Raw genomic sequence first — 24325 nt, 5'->3', positions numbered from 1 at the left:
TAATAATATAACTTTATTCAGAATAAATAAACAATAATATGGTTACAAAGAAGAAATGGCTACATTTCGGATATGAATAAAGTGGTTTAGAGATAAGTGCAAAGCACTTGTTTCCCATTACAAAAGACAGATAGATTCGCTGTTTAAGTATAAAAATATGAAAAAAAAAAAAAAACAGTGATGAGGTATTAAAATTAAAAATAAATATAAATGTAAAGTTGTAAAGTATATATGCAAAAATATCAATATGTAAGAAGTTAGAATCATAAAAATGTGAAGTGTAAAAAGCATAAACATTCATAACGTAAAGATATAAGAAAAAGAAAAGAAAAGAAAAAAAAAAACAGTATCACAATGAACTCACAATAATAAACTGCAATAAAATGCAATATAGTACAACATATCAAAATATTATAAAATACAACGAAATATAACGAACATATACATTAGATTTCAGTGAGTTGGGAGAACCATTCTCTTTCATTTTCATATATGTATCTCTTTAATTCTCCTTTAAAATTCTGTGTGGTCTTGCAATTTTTTATCTCCTCAGGCAGCGAATTGTACATTTTTATTGAGATATAGGAATATGCTCTTTGCGTTTTGGATTTTGTAACAAGCGGGATTATGTGTTTATTTCGATTCCGTGTGTTGTGCTCATGGTTAGGAATCTCAGCTTTATTTTTCTGGAAGTGGTACCTCATATTCACACAAAGGTAAAACAATTGCCTGATATCCATGACTTTTAACTCTCTATAGAGGCTATTGGAATTATATCTAGAGTTTTTATGTAGGATCAACTTCAGAAACCGTCTTTGTATTACCTCCAATTGGTTGAGATGTGTTTTAAGCGCACCACCCCAAGCTGTAATACCGTAACGTATATGACTTTCTACGAGGGAGAAATAGATCAATCGCATTTCTCCAATAGGTAAGTAATTGTTCAGATATTTAAATTTATACAAAATGGTTTGGAGCTTTCTAGTTACATATTTTATATGGCAGTCCCATTTGAGATGTGTGTCAAGGTATATTCCGAGGTATTTGGTTGCAGTTACGGATTTTAATGTCAATATTTTTCCCTCAGTATTTATTTCTAGTTGGTGAAAAGGAGGGACGCCTGATTTATTGCAACTGAAAGGTAAAACGTGGGTTTTTTCAAAATTTACTGTTAATAATTTGTCATCAAACCAATCTCTGACAAATTCGAAGTCTTTTTCTGCAGTACTTTTTATTTCTTGCCACGTGAGGGCCTGATAAAAAATAACAGTGTCATCAGCATATCCTATGATGTCACCTTTACTAGCAACTGAGAACAGCTCATTTACATATAAGTTGAATAACACTGGTCCTAGGACTGTTCCTTGGGGTATTCCATACTCTATGATTTTTGAGTCACTTGAGACATCACCAATTTTTACTCTCTGGGTCCTTTTATCCAAATAGCTCTCCATGAGCTTATTACCATTTCCTCTTATTCCAATTTTTTCTAATGTCTCCAAGAGCAGTTTATGGCTGACAGTATCGAATGCCTTTTTTTAGGTCGATGAATAAGCATAAACATGGATTTCCCATTTCAAGAGCTTGGTGTATTTTCTCTGTGATTTGTAGTACAGCATCTTCTGTGGAAATTTTTTCTCTAAAGCCAAATTGTCTGGGAGAAAACAGGCCGTATTTATTTATGAAAGATATAAGTCTTTCTTTTAATAATTTTTCGAATACTTTTGATAGATTCGTTATCAGTGAAATGGGCCTATAATTGGAAACAGCGGATTTATCCCCATTTTTATGTATTGGAATGACAACTGAGTTTTTGAAACAAGTTGGCCATATTGCCTTATCTATACATCGATTCAAGATATAAGCAAGAGGGATTACGATGTTGCCTGCAATTTGTTTTAGTGTTTCAGCTCGAATTTGGTCTTCACCTACAGATTTTTTGTTTTTCAGGTCATTAATAAGATCCTTCAACTCAGCCGGGTCGGTAGGAAGGATAACTATGGAATTTGTTAGTCTTTTAGTGTTTGATTTGAATTTCGGATTTCTTTTGATTTTTTCAGCAAGTTTTTTACCAGTTTCAATGAATGTATTATTGAACTCGTTCGCAATATCTATATTTTCGTTCAGTAATTCACCATTTTCATCTTTTATACCCTGTATTTGTTTGTCTGATTGTTTCTTGCCACTGATATCCTGCACCACATTCCAGAGATTTTTTTTATTGCCCACGTTGATCTGAATTTGTCGTTTGTAGTAGTCGCGTTTGGTTATATTTATTAAATTGGTGAGTTTATTTTTAAATCTTTTGTAATAATTTCTCAATTGTTCGTTGTACGGGTTTCTGTGTAGTTCCGCAAACAAATTGTTTTTTTGGTTGATGGACTTCAATAGAGCAGTCGTCAACCATGGTGCAAATTTTGTGTTTTTCCTAGAGCATTGTTTATTTTCAGTACATTGTTCAATAGCTCTTGTTAGAACATCAATAAAGTTTTCCATAGCCAAATTGGGATCTTCTGTTGAGTATACAGACTCCCAGTTTTCCAGTTGCAATGTATCATTCAGCTTTCCAACATTCATAAATTCCCTGTATCCCATTTCATACCCCCTTTTTGTTATTTTGTAGTCCATAACAATTTGTAGTATAGTTGTAAAATGATCGGTGATGTCGCTTTTCAGAACAATGGGTATTGTCATATCCAGTATATTCCATTTACTCTTGATAAAAATGTGATCTATACAAGATATTTGGTTATAATGTATTCTTGTGGGATCGTTGATGCTGGATATGTACCCAAGTTCATGCAATATACTGAGATATTCGGTTGTGTTGTCATCTTCCTCTAACAAATTTATATTTATGTCGCCTATGAAGAGATAAAAATCATATTTCTCCTTTTCAATATTCTCAAAGTATCTGATTAAGATTTGGTTGAATTCATTAATGCTCATTGAAGGTGATCGGTAGCAGCTAGTGACAAGTATATCGTTTCGTTTCCCGATTTTTATCTTTGTTTTGAGAAATTTAACTCTTTCTATCGAAACAATTTCGCTATCAAATACGTGATCTTCCCTTATATACATCATTATTCCATCGTTTTGATTATATCCCCCCTCGTTATAAATTGGTTTGTACCCTGGTATACGATATATACAAGGGTCCAGTAATTGCCAGGTCTCAGTTAGTACAACGCAATCGAAATCAGAGCCCAATTCCTCCAACATTATTTTAAAGTCATCAATATTCTTATTTAAACTGCGAATATTATTATGAATAATTTTAAAATTTGGATTTTTTTCGTTTTGTTTCAAAACTGTTTTGCATTCATCGGGTTTATTCAGAGTAAACGTTTTTATCGAGTCTATTCTGAAATCTCTTATGTATTGGTCCATATTCAGACATAAATAAACACAAACAGAAAAAAAAAGAAAAATCATGTATGCAAAAAATGTACCTGTGAATAATGTAACTACTGTTTTTTCTGTGTTCTTAGTGTCCGAGTTATAGCCATTGATTTTTTGGGCGTGTCATTCGTTGATACTTGGTGGGTTTTATACGACTGTACTTTCTGTTTTTCTCTCCCAACTCTTTCTTCGTTCTTGTACTTGGATCCTTCTGCTAATTTGGTTTCGACCTGTGATGGTTGTGTTGGTATTATAATTTCTTCCTCTATTTCGTATTTCTTCGGGGAGGGTGTGGGTGGTTCACTTGAAGTCTCTCTTGTTGATATATTGGAAAAATCGTCTTTAGGATTTCTGAGGGTATTTTTCACTTCGGCAACTGAGTATATCTTGTCTTCTACAATCAGTTTATTTCCTTTTATATTTGCTTTCTGAGAGTTATTTCTCGCCTCTTTCAATCCTTCTAGTGATATCTTTCTTTCTTTCAATTCTTCCTTAAGCAACTCCTCACTCACAAATATCTTGCTTCCTTTCAGTTTCGAGCAGTTTTTCAGTATTTCCCGTTTTTTAAGGTAGGTTGTGAGGGATAGTAGGATTGGTCTTGTATGGTTGCTTCGTTTTCCCAATCTGAATATATTATTTATTTCTGTCTTTTCCAGAGAAACCTTCAATTTGTTTATTACCAGTTCTCTAATTTTCTCCTCTAGATTTTCTGGGAGATCTTCAGGATCTTCGAGTATACCGTAAAATATCAGGTTGTTAGCGACAGTCTTTTTCTCTATCTTAGACAATAGGTTTTTCAGTTCTTTATTTTCTTCTTCAAGATAGTGTACTTTAGTTTTGACAGTTTTAACCTCTGCGTATATAGCCGTTGATAAATTGTTTGTTACTTCTTCAATTCTCTCGATTCTCTGACTAAGATTTACATTTACCTCTTTTATAAGTATGTAGACGTCTTTTATGGTAACCTCTGGTTTATCCATCCTTCGAATGATTTACTTCTGGCACACAGGGCTGATATTGTTCGTGTACGTGTACGTTATATACTATGAACAAAACAAACAAACACTAACAAAAACGTACTGGCCAAAAGGATTAAACTGGGACACCCTTCACAACGGCTGGAATCAGATAGATTCGTAGAAATTAATAAATATCAATCTTAAAGAAGATATGTACTGTTCTGTTGAATACAAAATGATACGAGGATATCATAATACAGGGTCCGGCAAAAAAACCTCCCTGATTTCAATAGGCATTTGCTAAAAGAATAAGAAACATATAGAACAATTACTTATATTTGTGAATAGCCTATATGATGCCATTTTACATCACTTAGTACACTTTACTTGGTTTTGAAAATTATGTTTGATAAATGATGTCCCCCATTGTTAAGACATTCACGAAGTCTTTCCCTGAAGCTGTCCATAGTTCTTCGGAAGCCTTGGAATGGCTGCCACTTCCTGCCTGATGGCATTTTTTAGTTCTTGCAGAGTTCTGGGACGATGTTTGTACACTTCAGCCTTTAGGTACCCCCACAGAAAGAAATCACAAGGTGATAAGTCGGGTGACCTTGGGGGCCAGGAAATGTCATGAATGTCTTAACAATGGGGGACATCATTTATCAGACATAATTTTCAAAACCAAGTAAAGTGTACTAAGTGATGTAAAATGGCATCATATAGGCTATTCACAAATATAAGTAATTGTTCTATATGTTTCTTATTCTTTTTGCAAATGCCTATTGAAATCAGGGAGGTTTTTTTGCCGGACCCTGTATATGTGGAAGCGTACGATTAGGGTGACACTATAAAGTGTATGTAGATTAACATGTTACTAAGTTTTCAACAGTTCGATGACAACGTTGCATGTTATTGTCCTTGCAATATATGGATCTAATTGATTCCTAATGAACATAGTAAATGAAAGGGGTGAGTTGATAACGTCACTGAAATTACCTCAATATAAATTATCGGACTTCCTACCTCGAAAGCAGTCAACAGTTAAATGAGATATCTTCATAAATATTTTCGTGGCGTATCGCGCTGCTACGTCGTATTTTCGATGAGGTGTACACACGTCTTTGTCACCTTCATTCGCGACTAATTACTCATTGTTTATGATGAATAATAATGAGAGCATTAATCAGGGATGGTAATATCCACTTTAAATTACCTGGCTCGTTTCACACGTACGCTGTGTACGGGGTATGTGAAGTTGATTTAAGGCTTCTCGGCGCAACCCCTCACGAAGTCGAGGAAGGATGAAGCGGCAGACGTTCGTTTTTTCATAGAATTAAGAGGACCACAGCTTGACAGGAATTATGTGATGGCTTCTCCGAAATGTGATTAATGAATGTGTTAATTAACGGGGTCTTAGGGGTGTACATCCCCTTGAGAGAGGATTGTTGATGTCTCAACGGCGAGGGTGCTTCGGTAGGGAATTGCAAGAGTAAGCATAACTCGCAATCGCTTTGGTTCATTACTTACTTCAGCGTCGTTGTTGTTGATTTACTCTTACAATTTGGTTAGTTTGAATACCAGGAAGGTCGTTTCTCCCTCAATATTTGACCATAGATTTCAATGTGAATTGACAAAAACTTTCATTGTGATATCAAACATATAATCTTGAATTTCAGCCAACAAGGGTGCAGGAAATTCACTCATTGAAGATTTCCGATCTTTTTTCAATTTTTTTTTTGGAATTCAATAGATATGAACCTCATTCCACCTGGAAAAATTCCGAACTCGATGAAATTTCACAGGTTTTTTGGGATTGCTGTAGAATGAATCTATCAAACTATCCAACATTGAGGATTGTGTGCTTGAGAGGGGGCCAAGAATATCAACATTTCCGACTTTTTCCGCCTTTTTTGCTCAGAACTTCTAAAATAAGAAGTTTTCGACCGAAGTGTTCATTATCGAAGTTTTAGAGCATTGCGTTCTATATAATTCCGTTTTTATGAACATTTTCCTAGACCTAATGTCAATACAGCCGAGATACAGCCGTTCAAAATCAGAGGAATCGGTAAGTGGTAGTCCTACAATAAGCTTAGGTATTTTTAAACATAACGCCATCGAAATATTAGTCAATTTGTGTCTGCATCATACAATTATTCTCGATTAAACATGTGAGCTTACAAGCCAAATTCTTGTCATTCGCAGGAGGTTTTAATTTTCTGTATTAATATGAAGAAATTATCGGCTGAGCCTCATCGAATGCTCTCAAATGCATATGGTGAGGCCGCTATTAGTGAAAGTGGGAGTGATTTCAACGCTTCAAGAACGGTGAATTTGACGTTGAAAACCAGCATGGCGGTGGAAGAGAGAAGGTTTTCGAATATGCAGAATTGGAGGCATTACTTGATAAAAAGTCGTGTCAAAAGCAACAAGAAGTGTAGGGTCATTGGGAGTGACACAAAAAGCCATTTCAAAACGCCTGAAAGTCATGGGAATGATTCAGAGACCAGAAAATTGGGTGCCGTACGAGTTCAAGCCGAGAGATGTTGAACGGTGTTTGTTTGCTTGTGAACAGCTGCTTGCAAGGCAAAGACGGAAAGGATTTCTGCATCGCATTGTGACTGAATACGAAAAATTAGTTCATTACGATAATCCCAAGCGCAGAAAACCATGGGGATATCCCGGCCATGCTTCTCTCGATAAAATGAAATGGCCGGTGTCTACTTGTAGTGCTTTGTATCTCGCATCCTGAACTTACGAATTAATTTTATCACGATATGTGAGACATAGTGCATAGCCGACAGTTCCTTTTCCGTTTTAACATACATGCTCGTTAGATTAGGTTTGAATCCGAAGAACGGAGTTGTCACATCCAAACAATAACATTAGAGGGTAAAGGTATATACACATTTCATCTAAGAAACAACCAGTGGTCATCAAGAGTGTCATATAAGGGGACACAAAAAATAGATTCAATTCGAATAAATTGACAGTAGATGTGAAATAGCAATTTCGAATTGTACAAAATTTCATAATGCTCACTTCTCACAAACCATAGAGAATTCAAGCAGAATGTAACTATAGATCCGGCAGAATTGGAATTTAGTTTGTATAATGTAAAATAATCAGTCATATGATCATGCTGAATTCTAGAGGTTATGATGTTATTATTGTCAGTTAGTTTATCTAGATGAACCAACTGACAATAATAACACCTTAATGAAACACATCTCACATATACATATAATATGAACTATTCTGGGGTCTTCAAAGGCACTTTTCTCGAATGTTCATACTATATTCAGATGTATTCAGTTTAATTTTGAATGATAGATGGTTCTTAGTCTTAAAATATATTGGATGAACAAATAAAGTTGATGATTATTTCGAAATGAAGAACTAATCGAATGAGTAATTTAGTAATATTAGTTTTGTCAGAAAATTATTATACCTTCTGAAGGTCAGTTGTATAATGAGGATAGAAACGTTGGACTCGTTTCAGAATAATAGCATTTCCTGTAATGTTTTCTCATATTGAAGCCACTGTTTCTAATGACTCGGTTACTGGGCACGTTATATCGAAATATACAATCTATGTCTGTCTAACCAGGACATACTAAATCAAAACGGGTTTGTCATTACATAGACATATTTCTTTCGACACTACTTTAAATTGAATTTTGCCCATTGCGTGACTCGTCTATTACTGTTATTTGTATTTATTTTATGCTTCGTAATAAGGTATTCATATTTCTTTCATGTGAATTCGGAGAAAATTGATTTACTACGTTATCTTATCGATCGAGTAAACAATTTATTTTTATCTTTGAAAAATAATTATTCCATTGTGGAGTGTTCCTCACCTTTTCAATAACACAAAGCAAGTCGATCACGCTGCCAACATCTACATGATGCTCACCGGATCTGCTTCCTTGAATTGTTGCTTCTGGTATAACAATTTGTAGATTAACAAAATGGGATATCAGTCCTGAATTACTGGAAATCTGAAACAAAAAAATAATATCATTTTATATTCTTCAGTTTTCTGGATAGTTATCGATTTGATATTATGAGGACATACCCTTTTTTTGCCATTATGGAATATCTTATTATATATCAAGTTATTTTTGAAAAGAGTTCAATTGATAATTAAATAAACAGTTATGACAATAATCGCAATTCTGATCACAGAATACCTATGCTCAAATCTCTAGTTACATGTATTTCTCCAGAAATAATTCTTATTCATTTTTTCAAATAATGTATTCCCACATTGAGATAAATAAAAAAACTTCAGTTACAGAATGACAATATCAATGTCGAAATTACTATAAGATATATGTATTATATAAGGAAAGTTTAGTTGTGGATCCATCTTTATAGATTCGATCATTATTGTAGGATTTCAATTTCAAATTTACATGTGTATAGTGAGAGTCTTCCTTTCAAGTTTTTCACTTACAAGATCAGCATATTTATAGAAGAATGAATACCGTTTCTCATTATTATTTTCCCGAATTTTGCCTATATGCTTGGGAGAGGAAAATCGCCTCATTGCTTCAATCCTTTGTCCATTGAAATAGTGATATGTTGATCTTAATTTTCCCCTGCACCAAGCAGAGAGTACGACACTTGTCGTAACTGAATAAAAATCTTACATTATTCGAGAAATTTTTCAATGGTTCCATCTTTTTGTTGTCTGTTATTGGTATGAGATAATTCATGTACAGAAGATGAATGAGAATGTCAGGTTTGATTTATGTTGACCTAAATTTCTAATACCCATAACTTGGGAAACAATGGTTCGATTTTGTTCAAATTTTGTGGGTTTCTTCACTTCGCTCCCAAAAAAATTAATGTTATTTTGATATTTTCACGGCAGTACCCAGATTATTGAATTTTTCTTTGGGATTTCGAAATCTATATTTTTTTATAACTTTCAGATAAATGTCGTTGTTGCCATAAAAAAATAAACAAATCAATTCAATGAATTCAATTTTCACCTTGAATGGCTCATTTTTTTCAAAAGAGAAGCAAACGAAAGAATTCATGTTTCATGTAATTTTTTGAAATTATCAGCTGAGGTTTTGAATTATACAACATTTTGTTCGGAACTTTTTTATTCTAAAACCCTCAAATCCTACTGAGTATAGTAGTACACTGCAAAAAATATCAATTAGGAGTAGGTATGATCAAACTGAGGTTTCTTCGGAAACTAGATATTAATTGAAAAAATTTGCATAAAAATCTCGAAAAATGGGAACCGCGAGTGTATTTTTCGGTGTATTTGATTTACAGCAATAATAAAACAATAATTCTTTCGAAAAAATTGAATACCATTAATTTCAATTCATAAGATAGTTTTGAAAGAAAAATATTCATTTATGTGGGATCCGAATTCTTAACCAATGATACGCTACTGAATTTACAATACGAAAACTACGCGATCGATCCTAAAACGGTGGACCATGCAGATTTATCGATATAGGGAAAAGAGGTACTTGAGACTTGAGACGGAGACTGGAGTAAGATACATACGAACGAGGGTGGTATTCGACGTTAGAGAATAGACGGACATAGTTAGAATTCGACGTGAGAGATTAGACGCATAGAGTTCGACGTAAAAGAGTAGACGCGGCGAGTTAGATAATTTCGACATTAGATATAGACGGATAAACTCGAATAATTAGACGATTAACAATTAGACGGAATGAAATAGCTTCGATAGACGAAAGTTCAGTGGCTTTACATTCAATTGACGTTGAATTGTACATAGTGTAAATGAACAATAGTTAAGTACCGGCGGCCTTTTTTATATAACCCCTAGACAACGATATAAAAACCCTACATTTATAATATCACAAAAGCATAAGCAATATTCGATTATACACCGATTCACGAGAAGTAGTTCGCCAAACACCACTCGAGCTGTGCTCTCGTGATGTTTCGCGAACTACGTCGTGTGAAGAGGTTCGTATAATCGAATTCTGTAACTATTCTGTAACTCGAATAGAAATGAACGAATTGGATCGTAATCTGGAAAATCGGAATGTTTCACTTTTTGACGCGTTCAACTCTGGTATTCTATATACAAATTTTCTTCTATCGGAAAATATAATTCGTAATTGATTTCCATAGTAATTTTACTTGAGTTACAAAATACGAATTCTGAACGATTCCGGTGCAATTCTATTCGAATCTTACTATTTCTATTCGATTTGAAGTTATAGAATAGGGCTGAAGGTCTATGCTCGAGTTGATAAACATTACGATTATATAACAAATAATTTCAATAATTATAATCAAAGTACTGAATTCTGATAATTCAATGAGATTCCACTGAGCTTGCTTTCATTTTTTTGGCGAACGTCTAACAATGTTACTATGGAATTGATCCCAATATGGAAAGAGGCAAAACACCAAAATGATTATACCAAGTCAAGGGTATATCCACTTATCAATACGTCGTAACTGTGAGAAATCTACGGATTCTATTGGTTCATCAAAACATGAGTTGTAGGTATTATAAAATGAATTTTGGAAATAAAGATAGTTAGGTTCTTTTGTATTGAATTTAATTTCTAGTTTCGAATTAATTTAAAGTTTGATCAGACATAATTCTAATCAATATTTTCAATATTGTTTTAACACTGAGGATTTTTGCATGAACAAGAGTTGAGCAGTTATGGATATCAGAAGTTTCATGAATCACCCTGTATCTCCGAAACTAACAGTCCTAGGATAGGCAATAACTACTTACTGGATGAACTGCATTTACTACTAGGCTACGGTCAATCACTCATGTAACACCCTGTTAATAAATATTTATGATTTCGATGCAGATGATCCCTAAATTGATTTTGAATCATATTGATGTATTGAACAGAAAACTTGTAATTCCAGAATTAAATTCCTCTTTCTGGTTCCGTTCCAACCTCGTTTTCAACTTCCCTGAACTGCGAAGTACAAGAAATAAAACTTGATACGTGCAAACAAAAGAATTCTCAAGATGACTTTACAACACAACGAGGACGCAAAGTAGCCGGAGATTCCTATCAGGATATATCCCTCGTGAACTTTTTCGCGAATAGATTCTTCCAGTGAAATGTGAGTTGGTTTTATCACCCATGTACCGTCGATCCCGTAATGAAGAAACAGCCCTTCCGTTATAAGAAAGCAGTTTCAGGAACTGGAAGTTCGATCGTAAAGTTTCTCGAAAAGTCTGTTTATTCCTTCTTTCTGAAGGGAACGCTGAACATTGCCGAATATAACGGACGTGGGGATTCTGTATCAATATTTATAGATGTGCAATTTGATTAGTTCGGAAGTATTAGGTGGAGAGTAATGAATATTTCGATTCCTGCTGTTTTTGTACGCCGAACTTTTATTCATTAGGGAGATTACAGAGCAACAAAAAAAAATTATTTTGGTGCCAGGGATTTTAGAGCTGATTCTTATTATATTTAGGATGCCAAATCTGTACATGCAATCCGTTTTTCTCTATTAGCTCTACTTTTTTAGATTCATCAATTTATCTACTTATGTGGGTTTCATTGAGTATATTTATTTATGAGAGTTTCAAAATTATTATACACTGTCGTAAAGTATGGAACAAATTCATTTCCAGCTAAACAGACCATTTCAAGAAATGATCCTGAAACATGTCGGTTTTTTATTTTAATTTAATGATTCCAAAAATGTATCGCATGTTGATTCCAATTGTACAAAAATACAATCGTTTTGTGTGTACTCAAGGAGTAACGCGTTACATTCTTTATCAGTTAAATTAACAATATTATCAAAAATACTTATTGTCTAGCGGCAATTGGTTTGAATGTAACACCCTGTAGTTTGTTACATTTTCAGATGATGCTTTTTCCAAACATGTTTGGTACTTGTGGTCTAGCAGACAGAATATGAAAGAAATTAGGTATTTCTTATTTTTATACATTTTTATTAATCTAAAAATGAAACAATTTACAGGGTATTACATTCAAACCAATTGCTGCTAGACAAGTATTTTTGATAACATTGTTAATTTAACTAATAAAGAACGTTACTTTATGAGAACACACAAAACTATAGTATTATTGGCAAAATACGTAACTATATTTCAATATGTTTTGATAATAATAATAATAATCTTTATTCACAGACATATTGATACAAAGTGAATAATTTTAACCCATAAACATTTTACATGGGGCGTCAAAGTAAAATACAAGTAAAATATGCCAAACATCCCGAAAGATAGATATCAATAACTTAAAATATAAATGTACAAAAATATTGTTCAATAAGTTAACATTTAAGTATATCACAAACATGATATTGGAGGACAAACTATTCAAAATCCAAAATTAGTGTAGTATGTTTTTCATATAGTATTTTTTTCATTTAATTTTTCAGCTTTTTTTCATTCATAATTTTGAGACATTCAGGAAATTGTTATAGATTTGTATGGCTTCATGATTTACGCTCAGCTGAGTTGCTAAGAGCCTGTGGTATGGAGTTGAAAATTTCCCTGCATTTCTCGTAGTATAATTATGGTATTCTCCATTTCGGGTCAATGTGTCCTTGTTGTTGTGAATGTATAATATACAGGTGAGTGTCATAGACAGGTAAGTGTAAGTATGCGCTCCTACTTGAAGTAGGTTCTACAGCTTTCAGCTCTCTTTAGTCCACATATAATTCGAATTGCATTCTTTTGTTTGACAAACATCTGGTTTTTTTCAGGTCCACTACCCCAAAATAGCAGTCCATAACTGATAAGGCTGTGAAAATATCCAAAGTGAGCATGTTTAGCAGCTTGCTCACCTGCTACCTGTCTTGATCTTCTAATTGTGTAATTAGCTATGGACAACTTCCTTTTAAGAACTTCTGTATGCTGCCAAAACTTCAAGTTTGGTTTCAGATATAAACCCAAGAATTTCAAGTGTCCTCTCTGGGTCTGGCATCGAATACAATGCTTTGAGTCTTTTCTTTATTCATTTTGAACTTGTTTGCATGGAACCACAACTCATCTTGTTTTAGGACTCGCTGCGATTTTCCCTGAAGTTCTTCATTGGTAGTAGCAACAATGAGTAAAGAGGTGTCGTCAACAAAAAAAAAACCGTGCTGTGTGAATCTACATTTGGTGGTAAGTCATTAATATAAATCTGAAACAACAACGGCCCCAGAATTGATCCCTGAGGGACACCACTCTCAACACTCCCCCATTCTGAACATTTTCCCTGAACGGAAACCTTCTGAAATCTATTACTCAAGTAGTTCTCAATTAGCTTGAGTATCTCTCCTCTGATTCCATATCTATATAGCTTCTGCATTTGAATTTTGTGGTTAAGGGAGTCAAATGCCTTACTTAGGTCACAGGCTATCAGCTTAAATTTTTTTCTTGAGTCGAAAGCTTTTGCTACCTTAACTAGTGCAGATGATATTGCTGTATCTGTGGATTTATTTTGTTGAAACCCGTGCTGTTCGTCACACACAACATGAAATTTATGAAAAAAATCAAATTTATCTCTGATAGCCATTTCGAAGACCTTGGAGAGGCTTGGCAGAATTGAAATTGGTCTATAATTTGAAGGTTCTGCCTTATCTCCACTTTTAAATATAGGTATTATTTTGGCCATTTTCAACTGTTTTGGAACATAGCAGCACTTCGTAATGATTCACGCTAGGAGTTCGGCGATGCTTGAAATGACCTGTTTTATGATGTTTGGGGACATATCATAAATATCTCTGCAGTCATTTGCCTTGAGCCCTTTTGCAATATTCTGTATATCTGCTTCAGTTGTTTCTCTCAAAAATGAAGAATTCCCAACAAATCTCATTGATTTTTTATGCAGGTTCAGTGAACTCACTTTTACTGGTGGGCAGTTTTGTTCTATTTCACTTCCCATTTTGAGCAGATACTCATTCAATTCTGCTGGATTTATTTCTGTTTCATATTATTTTTCTTTTTTTTTTGAGTAATCCTGAATTATTTTCCATATTATTTTATTTTTATTTGTTGCTTTCTCCACTTTTTTGAGATTATTTTTTCTTTTTATTTTCAAAATTTTTTCTCTGTATAGTTCTTTGCAAGCATTATACGCCATTCTGCTGTCTGCATCCTTCCTGTTATGTAATATAACCGACAGTGCATCTAACCTGTTCCTTACTTCCTTCACCTTCTTATTCATTCTGAGGTTCGATTTTTGATTTCCCTCTCCAATGTTCACGAGCTTTTGTGGACAAGTTGATTCAAAGGTCTCTAAAAATATTGTCCAAAATTCATCGAAAACTTCCTTAGCAGGGGGGCAGGGGGGCCATGGTCCCCCCTGATATTTTGATTGCCTCATTTTTCAGCACAACACCCTCAATATTACTATCTCAATCCAGAGGGAAAAAAGAAAAGGAATTTTCCGATTTTCAGTGACAATCATGGACGCCTTATCGTTTTTCAATAATTTTCATTTTGCCCCCCTGAGAAAAATTTCTGCGTGCGCCCATGCCTTTTGCTGTATTGATTGAATGATATTATCTTCATTTTTATTGGTGGCCTCAAGTTGCAGGTTATTTCTAGTTGTTTTAGCTTTATCTATCATCTCTGTGTTGAGTAGTTCTTTCGTTCCATCAAATGAAATTGATCTTAGACGTGACATACGTGATTCGTTAGAACTACTATTATTAGGCATGTTCTTTTCTATTAGTGGTACACCTGTTTTAATTATGATTGGCATTTCTGATTTTGAGGCCTTTTTATCGATATTCGCCGGAATTTGTTTACCTTCTTTTTCAAGATCAGATATAACCTCACTTTTCCTGGAATCTTCTTTCTTCAATAATTCTACGATTAATTCTTGATCTTTCACTTGTTTTTCAAGTTGATTTATTAGTTTCTCATTCAAAATTTGATTTTTCTTTGTTCTCTGGTCGTCTAGACTTCCTTCTAACTATGGTATATCCTCTGCGCCTCCCATTTTTGAGTTTTCCTCCTCAAATCTTTTAGAAAGGGCAACAAACACTTGTCCACCAATCTTTACACTTGGTGGTAATTTTCTGAATAATATAAATTCTATTAGCTCGTCTTTTTTCCACTTATTCAGCTTTGTTTGGAGCTGTACAACATTCACTTCCGCCATTTTGAAATTAATATATCCTCTCGTATACACATCCTTTGATATCACCTATTTCCTAATAGAGTAAATCTCCTTATATCAGTGCCCGTGATAGATAAGAATCCAATACTGCTCTACTCTAATATTATCGTCTGTTGTTAGTCCTTGAAAACCTACATTCCCTGATGCTTGGGAAGAGCCAGTTGTACATCCAATTCTCAAGGATGTCGGGTCATCAGCAATGAAGGATTCCAGCCCAATAAGTATTTTTGCGATGTTGTCGAAAATTCTCGAGGGAATAGCCGAGACACGGCTTGGCCATTGCCTGTCTACATTCCCAACAAAAACAATCTGGGTTTCATGGAATACACAGCTGTCTTGTATTGCACTCCCGAATCTCATTGGATGACCTAATATAAGGTTATGACACAAAGAAGATAGTATGTCTACATTTCTATTCTTATATAATTCATTTTAAGAATAAATGACTGTGAATAATAATGATAGTAATAATCATGTTCATTCAACATATTCAAAAGAAAAAAACCCAAAAAAAAAATACAATTGAAATGTGCCCCATACTAACTCAAAATCCATATTTTATAACAACACAATTCAAACCTCGATAGGTGTATCTTTCCCGAAGGCAATCTCATTTGCAAGTCAGTGAAACTGTCTTGTATGGGAAAGAATACCGCACACTTTATTAGGTAAAATGGCCTTCTGTCAAATTGGCTGAATTTTTTATATGATATAGTTCAAGTCCTTCGGAAGAAAAAGTTCAATAGACAAAAGTTTTTCTATGCTTAGGCTAGTTTTGACGATAGAAGCCACTGAAAACTTTAATTTGTTCTACATCGTTAAACAATAGAAAACGTTATTCTGGATAATCATCACTCTTCTTCTTCTTCTGAGTGATCAAGATGTGAATAGTCATTAAAATGAGATACTATTAAAAGCTTTTTTCTTTGGTGTTGTTATATTTGGTCAATTGTATACAGCATGTCCTATCTACTTACAATTTTTTAAGATAAATTATTTGAAAAGGTTTACGAGTCGCCTTAGCGATGTATAATCAAAAATGTTCAGGAATCTTATTCTACATCAATCCCTAAAAATATATATGGAGTGTTCCTTTCAAAAGAAAGCGAAAGTTTCATTCGAAATGTTCCGTTTTGAAAAATATTTCAATCATCATAAAAACAAGGCATGAGAAAAGATAAGAAATATCATAAATCCGTGTATAGAACATAGATTTGAATAGATTTTTTTTTAATTATTATTGAAACGTTAGGAATTTTTAAGACACAAATCTGCAAATAGATGGATTTTTCAGATTTTCGATTATAACTCTCGGTTTCTTTTGAAAAGAACACTCCATATATTTTTTCTTATGTGATGTAGAATGAGGTAGAGAAAAGAATTCATGAATATTTTCGACTGTAGATCGCTAGGGCGATTTGTAACCATTTTCTATTAATCGAACTTAAAAATTGTAAGTAGCTGGGAAACACTTTATAAATGACCAAATGTAGCAACACAAAAAAACAATGCTTTCTGTAGTATAATTTTAATGACTGTTCACATATTGATTACTCAGAATATTGATAATTTTCCAGGAAAAGGCTTTGTATTGTTTAACACTGAAAAACAAATGAGAGTTTTCAGGGTCCTCTGGCGTTAAAAATAGCCTTCAAAAAAATTTTTGCATTTTCAATGAATTTTCTATTTGGAATGACTTGGACTATAACATATCGAAAATTCAGCCAATTTGACAGGAGGCCACTTTCCATAATAAAGTGTGCGGTATCCTTCAGGCATCAATACAAAAATAAAAGAAACTAAAATATGTCATCATTAACATTCTTTTATTTTCCTCTTGGAGAAATTGGAGGAGGGGGTTCTTCTAGACCTCTTGAAGTATTTTATTATATATATGTATAGGGGGCCAGGTATGCATGACATCTTTGTCCTATCGTCATTAAAGTTCGCGGAAGTTTTATCCAGTTACCTATATTTCTAGTTTCATGGCGGTGTTTATTTATGTTTGCAAATGACGAACTGTTCCTCTGATGGATCAATAAAGCATGGAGGAAGTATTCCTGAGGTACATAATTCCTGCATCTCAATAGAGTTTCTCAGTGGGAAAGCGGTAAGGTATTCGATATATTTTATCTTCAATAGCCATTTTTGCGTTGATTCTAATTTCTTCGAATAACTTTTCGTGACACAAAAATTCAGAAAACATTAAAAAAATATATAAACTACCATCAATATGTTCTATACACAATGCAGAATTATTTTCCATCTGGAACGCGTTAGAATAATTGGATAATTCAAGCTCAGGCCATCAGCGCATATTAGTTCGTTCCGACTCAGCTCTGAAGCCATTGAGGATACATAACCATAACTCTTCACTAGTAAGACAAATACTGAGTATTACACACCGTCTACAAGAGAATAATATTTCAGTAACATTTATGTTGGTCTCTTCTCATATAGGTATACCTGGGAATTAAAGAGCTGACATCTTCGCAAAATCGGCATCAAAAGAATTAACACAGACAGAAGAGCCATCACCCACAAACACCACTTAGAGGGAACTGAACCTCCAATATGTACCTCTTGCAATGTCAACCTCACATTAAAACATATCATCATAGACTGTTCCATATTTGAAGAAAAAAAAAGAGCCAGAGATCGGAATACCTCAAATGCATGACATTATTTTATAAATGAAAAAAATTATATGAAAATTCTTCACATAGTACGTGTTTTATTGATATATCATTGATTTCATTTCAAAAGGTTTGTTCGATGTAAAAGGATCCAGAAGCTTTTGACACAAAGTCAGCTCTTTTTTTAATTTCAAATCTATAAATAGAATCCTCCCCTATTCCCCAAGAAAAATTGTTATTTGTAGGCAAAATTCATCAAAATGTGTTGGTTAAAATTTTGCTGTTTTGTGTTGCCAACATTTCGAACATTTTTGTTCACCTGAAGCATCTGTGTAGAAACCAATGAGCTTTTATTGTCGATCATAATTTTCATCTTGCGTTGTGATAAGTCAGAAATGGAAGGCCCTGCAGGGGATTATATAACTTCTTAAACGATGAAGGTTTGAACGGCGTTTTGGGAGCAAACAGAATCATAATAAACATGGTTAGAGCTGGTGCCTGGGGAAGACAATTCCGATTCCATATAGCTTTCTTGGGGATTACGGAGCCCATGTAACTCGGAGATAACTAATTTACTGTCTCGTGCGTATCTGTCGTATATTTCATACATTATTCAGAATCTTTAACGTTCAAAATCATGGTCTAGTTGCTGTGTAAATCTTTTATTCAATGAGACTATGATTATTATATATTATGAGTATGAATTGAGTATGTGAAGAGAGTTTAACAGAACCTGTTATTATTCTGAGATCGTATATGTCGAATAATTTAATACTGAAAGGTTTTCTAATAGAACTTCCTAATATGTTCTATTTTTGTGATTGAAAAGTTGATTGACAAAAGTTGTCAATGTGCGAAGGGTCATTGGGTTTGGTTCCAGCAGTCGGTAACTTTCAGGCAAATAAATAATTCAATTACCAAAACAAAAACGTTGCTAGTTTGCGGTAGGTCAAATACTTACTGATTATAACTTTAAAAGTTGGTATTCAACTCCGGTCCTCATAATCAATCAATAAAAGAGGTAATCACAGCTTGAGGAACGGTGGACAACAAAAAAAAATAAAAAACCTTTATTAAATTTGCCAACGTTTCGAATCTTTATTGATTCTTCATCAGGGCTACAAAAGATTAAAAAAAATCACTTAAATTGATGCCACTTCATTCGAGGAATAGAAAACAGCCACAAAAAAAATGTTAACAAAACAATCGAACATCAAAGAAATCTCAACATGAAGTATCTTTTAAAATGAAAATTATACAATATAAAGACTATAAAACTCACTAAGCCAGATGAAAGCTGCCCAAGTAGTCAAAATAATAAAAATGCAATAACTTTTAAAAATGAGCTTAATCAAATAAATCATCAGAATATTTGTATAAATATTCATTTTTGACGATATAAATGGAGACCACGTGAGAAAACAGAAACATGGTCTGAATGCTCAATTGGAGTCTGAAATGTCGGCATAGTTTCAGCTGAAAAAATTTCATCAATATTTATCGCTAATATGATCAGCTCAGGCGTATATCGTAAATCGTTCGTTACATCTCTTTGCGAATAATATTTTCAAACATAACAAATGCATACTATATAATTATGACTGAATTTAATTGAAAAAAACGAAATCAATTTATTGAGATAAAAATCCAATGAAAAACCTTAATTCTCATTGATAGGCGGTTATGATGATTTTTTTCGTTCAACTTACACGCAATCGAAAAAGTTTTGTTACTTCTGGTCTAGTCGAACAGAGATGAACTCGATTTCTTTATGAACTCGTTAAAATTCAGGAGAGTCTTCTATAATAAGCGACTCCTCCTAATTGAACTTCGAATTCACGTAATGATAATTACCGTGACGAAAAAATTTTCGCTCTTTTTACTTTACGGGTCAGGTGACATTAATGAAGGGTCGCCATCGTCGAGTAGGAGAGAAAAAGATGATCCCTTCGGTATTGCCGATGGGCATGCTCGATCTCGCACGATTCCAACCAGGATTCCCAAATTAAAACTTTCTGATCCAGTGGATCGGCAAACAGAATCTAAGTTGGATACGAATAAATGAAAAACTATACCTACTCGTTATTTCGGTTTTTTGGGAACAGAAATTAGACCGACCTGAATTATTTGAGCAATTGCGATAGCAAGGTCATGTGGTAAGGAATTTTATTCAGTATTGCGATGGTTAAAAATCGGCTCTCAAAAGGTGTTTTCGTTTAATTCATTCAAATAATATCTACAAATGTAATACGACTTTAGTCTACTTCGCAATGAGCAAGTTTGACATTTCTTGAAGTACCTATCTTTAATATTTGTTCATTATGAATAATGAATGTGAACAAACGGACATAAAGTTAAAGGCGAGGTTGAAGGTCGAATTCAAAATATTGATAAATATATGCCACATGAAAATATTATGTTAGATAAAAACAATCATGTGACACAAGAGCAAAAATTGACTTTTATTCTGTAAAGGCTGTTAAAATTTAGGTTGATATTAAAGAAGTATAAATGATGGAATTATAGGTGAGTACATACATATTCCCATATCAATATCAACATTTGCTGAAATTCTCATCACGTTGGTGGTGTATTATTTACTGTTTCAAAATGTTTATGTTCTTTATGTTTTGAATATCTTTTATCCCGATTTAACTAGGACTTTGCGATACTTGTCAGAAGCTTGAAGCTTTTAGTAGTTATTAAAATTGTAAAATCTGGTTGGATATTGTGAGGGATGTGTGTCCTTTGAAATTATATTTTAACGTCATATTTTATTATTTTTGTAATACTATACTCCATTCTAAACACGAACATGAAACGGAATCATATACGCATCTATTAGCTCTCTCACTGAAGCTTTCCAAAGATCTGGCTCGAACTTCTAATTTTTTTTTTCCAAAAATTGGTTGACCTGAGATGGCCAAATTTGTAATTCAGGGCTAGCATACTGAGAACGGAGGAAGATTTCTTTTCTAGTCTCATAGAAGTCGGATATTGTTTGATATATCATACTTTAATTTTTTTAGTTATGTAATATGTGATGCATGAATGAAAGTGCTTAAATTTCTCTGACACCGATCCTGTGGTTTCCTCGAATTCTTCATTTATAGGTCAGCTAGAATTCACCATGGCCGTAAATCATAATTTTCGAAAAAAAAAAATTTCAGACGAGTTATAAGGTCGTTCATATGAAAGTATTACATAGTAGTCACTTTTCTAGATTCAGTTTTGAATGAGCTTTTTCAATTGAGCGATAATGAATTTTTGAAAATTTTCAGTTAGAAGGTGTTCTGAGTCATTTATAATGAATCGCACTTATTTTTATGATTATCGATGAGGATGAGATGAGGATATGATTATTCATTCCAAGTGTCCACATGCACAATTGGTCAAAAATTTTAAATATTTCAACATACTAAAAAAAATTGGAAGGTCTTCATTGGTAACAATCAGTTCACTGAAAGTAAGTATACCATTGTAATGAATACTAGACAGCACTGGAGAGTGCTATATAGTACTTCTTTCTCAGATAATCGTAATAAGAGCTTTACAACTGGCTCTACTCAATTTAATTCGGCGTGCTGTTGAATAGAAGTGCGATCTTACATTCATTTAATTTGTGCGTTTTGTTTACGAAAACTATGCGATTTGTCTCCCGTACATAAAGACTGAAACACTGAAACTATAGCTAATTGGTTCCCATTAGGCAGTACGTATTGTATTACCTACCACAGTGCTCAAAATATAGATTTTATTCATTTATTATGTGCGATTTGTTTATCGTGTGTAATGAAAACTTTACTGAGATCGTACCATGTGTTTTGCCTATTTTTTACAGTGTTCTAACGTGAAGAAAACGATTATATAGAATTACCTTGTTGCGACGATATATCGATGGTCATAAGCTTATATATCAAAAGATCCTAACTTTGAAATATACTGGAAACTCTCATAAAGTGTTAATAAATCATTTTGAGCTAGGAATTATCCTCAAAACAGTTATTTTTTATTTATTGAAAGTTAAGAAGTAAACATACATAATTTTTTTTTAAATATAAATTCTCGATATACAGGGTGTCCCGGGAAGAATGCAACAAACGGATATCATGAATTAAGGACATCATGGAGAACTCGTATCAAGAGGTTTCAATCGCCTGAGTGCCTTCGTTTGGGAAATACAGGATAATGTTCATCTTATGGGTGAAATTTCACAGATCAATAACTATTCAACTAATCGACCGAATAATTTCAAATTTTGAAGTTTTGTCACCCTTTACTAGCGCCTTCCTTCAATATTTCTGAAATCGAGTAAATCAGATCAGGACTAGGAAAATTTCAGACTTCTCCTAATTTCTTGAATATTGGATCACCCTATACGTGAACATTAGAATTTTTTTCTGTTTTCGTAACCACAAAGAATTAATCCATAATAAGAACTCTAAATCTCTGTTTGGCACGGTCATACAGGGTGAGCAATAAACATTCTCTTATGAGTGAATTTTTGTATGTCCAATAACACTTCAATGAAACCGACGAATAATTTCAGTTTTTGAAGTTTCGTCACCCATTACTATCGTCTTCCTCCACAATTTCTGGAATCGAATAAATCAGATACGGACCAGGAAAATTTTAGACTTTTTCTATTTTCGTGAATATTGGACACCCTGTACGTAAACAATAAACATAAATTTTAAATCTTCTGCTTGGCACCTTTATACAGGGTGATCAATAAACAATCCCAAGTTAAATTCTCGTTAAATGTTTGGTGCGGTAACTACAATAACAATCGTTAGATTTGCCCTAATATTTTTGATAATAGGTAGACAGGAGAAATTCATGGAAATTCTCAGAAACGTAATTCTCTTTGCTAATAAACATTCCAATGGAAACGTTGTAGTTGCAACATGATGGATGTAATGCGCACTAACCAAAAAAAGTGCGTGAATATTTGACTGTGTCTGTTGAACACAAATGGATTGGCAAAGGTGGAAATGTGGCTTGGCCTCCTCTATTCCTTTATCTGACACCCTTGGATTATTCATTAGGAGGAGATCTATGCGATACAGACTAAAAGTATGAAGCATTCGCTACAAATAATTATTGATGTGCGAGATATTATTGAATCTCAACCGAATACGATAGCGAAATCTGTGACAACTAAGTCAACGTGCTCAAAAATGTGTTGAAATGGATGGATACTATTTTGAACAATCCCTGCTGAACTGAAAATATTTTATTTATTTAGTTTTTGATTCATTGTTTTCAAGTTCAAATGCTGTTTTTGTTCTATTCTTCATCCAGTTTGTTGATTAGAAGTTTTCTTAAATGATATGAACAAAATTTAGAAGAGGGCATTGGTAGAGGGTGAAAAAACTGCGATTCTCGAAATAATTCTAACGATAAATTCAAGATTTCTTGAACTATGCAATTTCTTTCATGAGGGAATGATTATTGATCACCCAGTTTGACGGTGACAAGCACTGATTTAGAATTTTTATTATGAATTGAATCTTTGTGGTTACGAAAACGAGAAAAAATCATGATATCAACGTACAGAGTGATCCAATATTTACGAAAATAGAAAAAGTCGAAAATTTTCCTGGTCCGGATCTGATTTATTCGATTTCAGAAATTGTGAAGGAAGACGATAGTAATGACGAAACTTCAAAAATTGAAATTATTCGGTGGATTAATTGAAGAGTTATCAAACTAAAAAATATTCACTCCCAGAGGGAATATTTATTGATCACCCTGTATTATTATGAATTAATTCTTTGTGGTTACGAAAACGAAAAAAAAATCATAATGTTCACGTACAGGGTGATCCAATATTCAAGAAAATAGGAAAAGTCTGAAATTTTCCTAGTCCGGATCTGATTCACTTGATTTCAGAAATATTGAAGGAAGGCGCTAGTAAAGGGTGACAAAATTTCAAAATTTGAAATAAATCGGTCGATCAGTTAAACAGTTACCTATTGATCTGTGAAATTTCACCCATAAGATGAACATCACCCTGAATATCCCAAACGAAGGTACTCAGGCGATTGAAACCTCTTGATACGAGTCCTCCATGATGTCCTCAATTCATGATATCTGTTTGTCACATTCTTCCCGGGACACCCTGTATATTCGCATAATTCCTCAAAATTATCGATTTATTGTATTCAAAATGTTATTACCTAAA

At 33.5% G+C, this 24325-nt stretch overlaps 1 protein-coding gene across 1 annotated transcript in view; it reads right to left on the bottom strand.

Annotated features, from left to right (window-relative positions):
- LOC123671608 (hemicentin-2) overlaps window positions 1-24325 on the bottom strand; it is a 425727-nt gene that overhangs the window by 25291 nt on the left and 376111 nt on the right. The window contains exon 8 of the mRNA XM_045605573.1: window positions 8222-8362. Within this exon, the coding sequence (XP_045461529.1) occupies window positions 8222-8362 (141 nt within the window). The remainder of the gene's footprint in view (window positions 1-8221; window positions 8363-24325) is intronic.

This window comes from Harmonia axyridis, chromosome 1 (genome assembly GCF_914767665.1).
Source record: "Harmonia axyridis chromosome 1, icHarAxyr1.1, whole genome shotgun sequence".
Classification (NCBI taxonomy): domain Eukaryota; kingdom Metazoa; phylum Arthropoda; class Insecta; order Coleoptera; family Coccinellidae; genus Harmonia; species Harmonia axyridis.
This window is presented reverse-complemented; position numbering and strand designations above follow the sequence as displayed.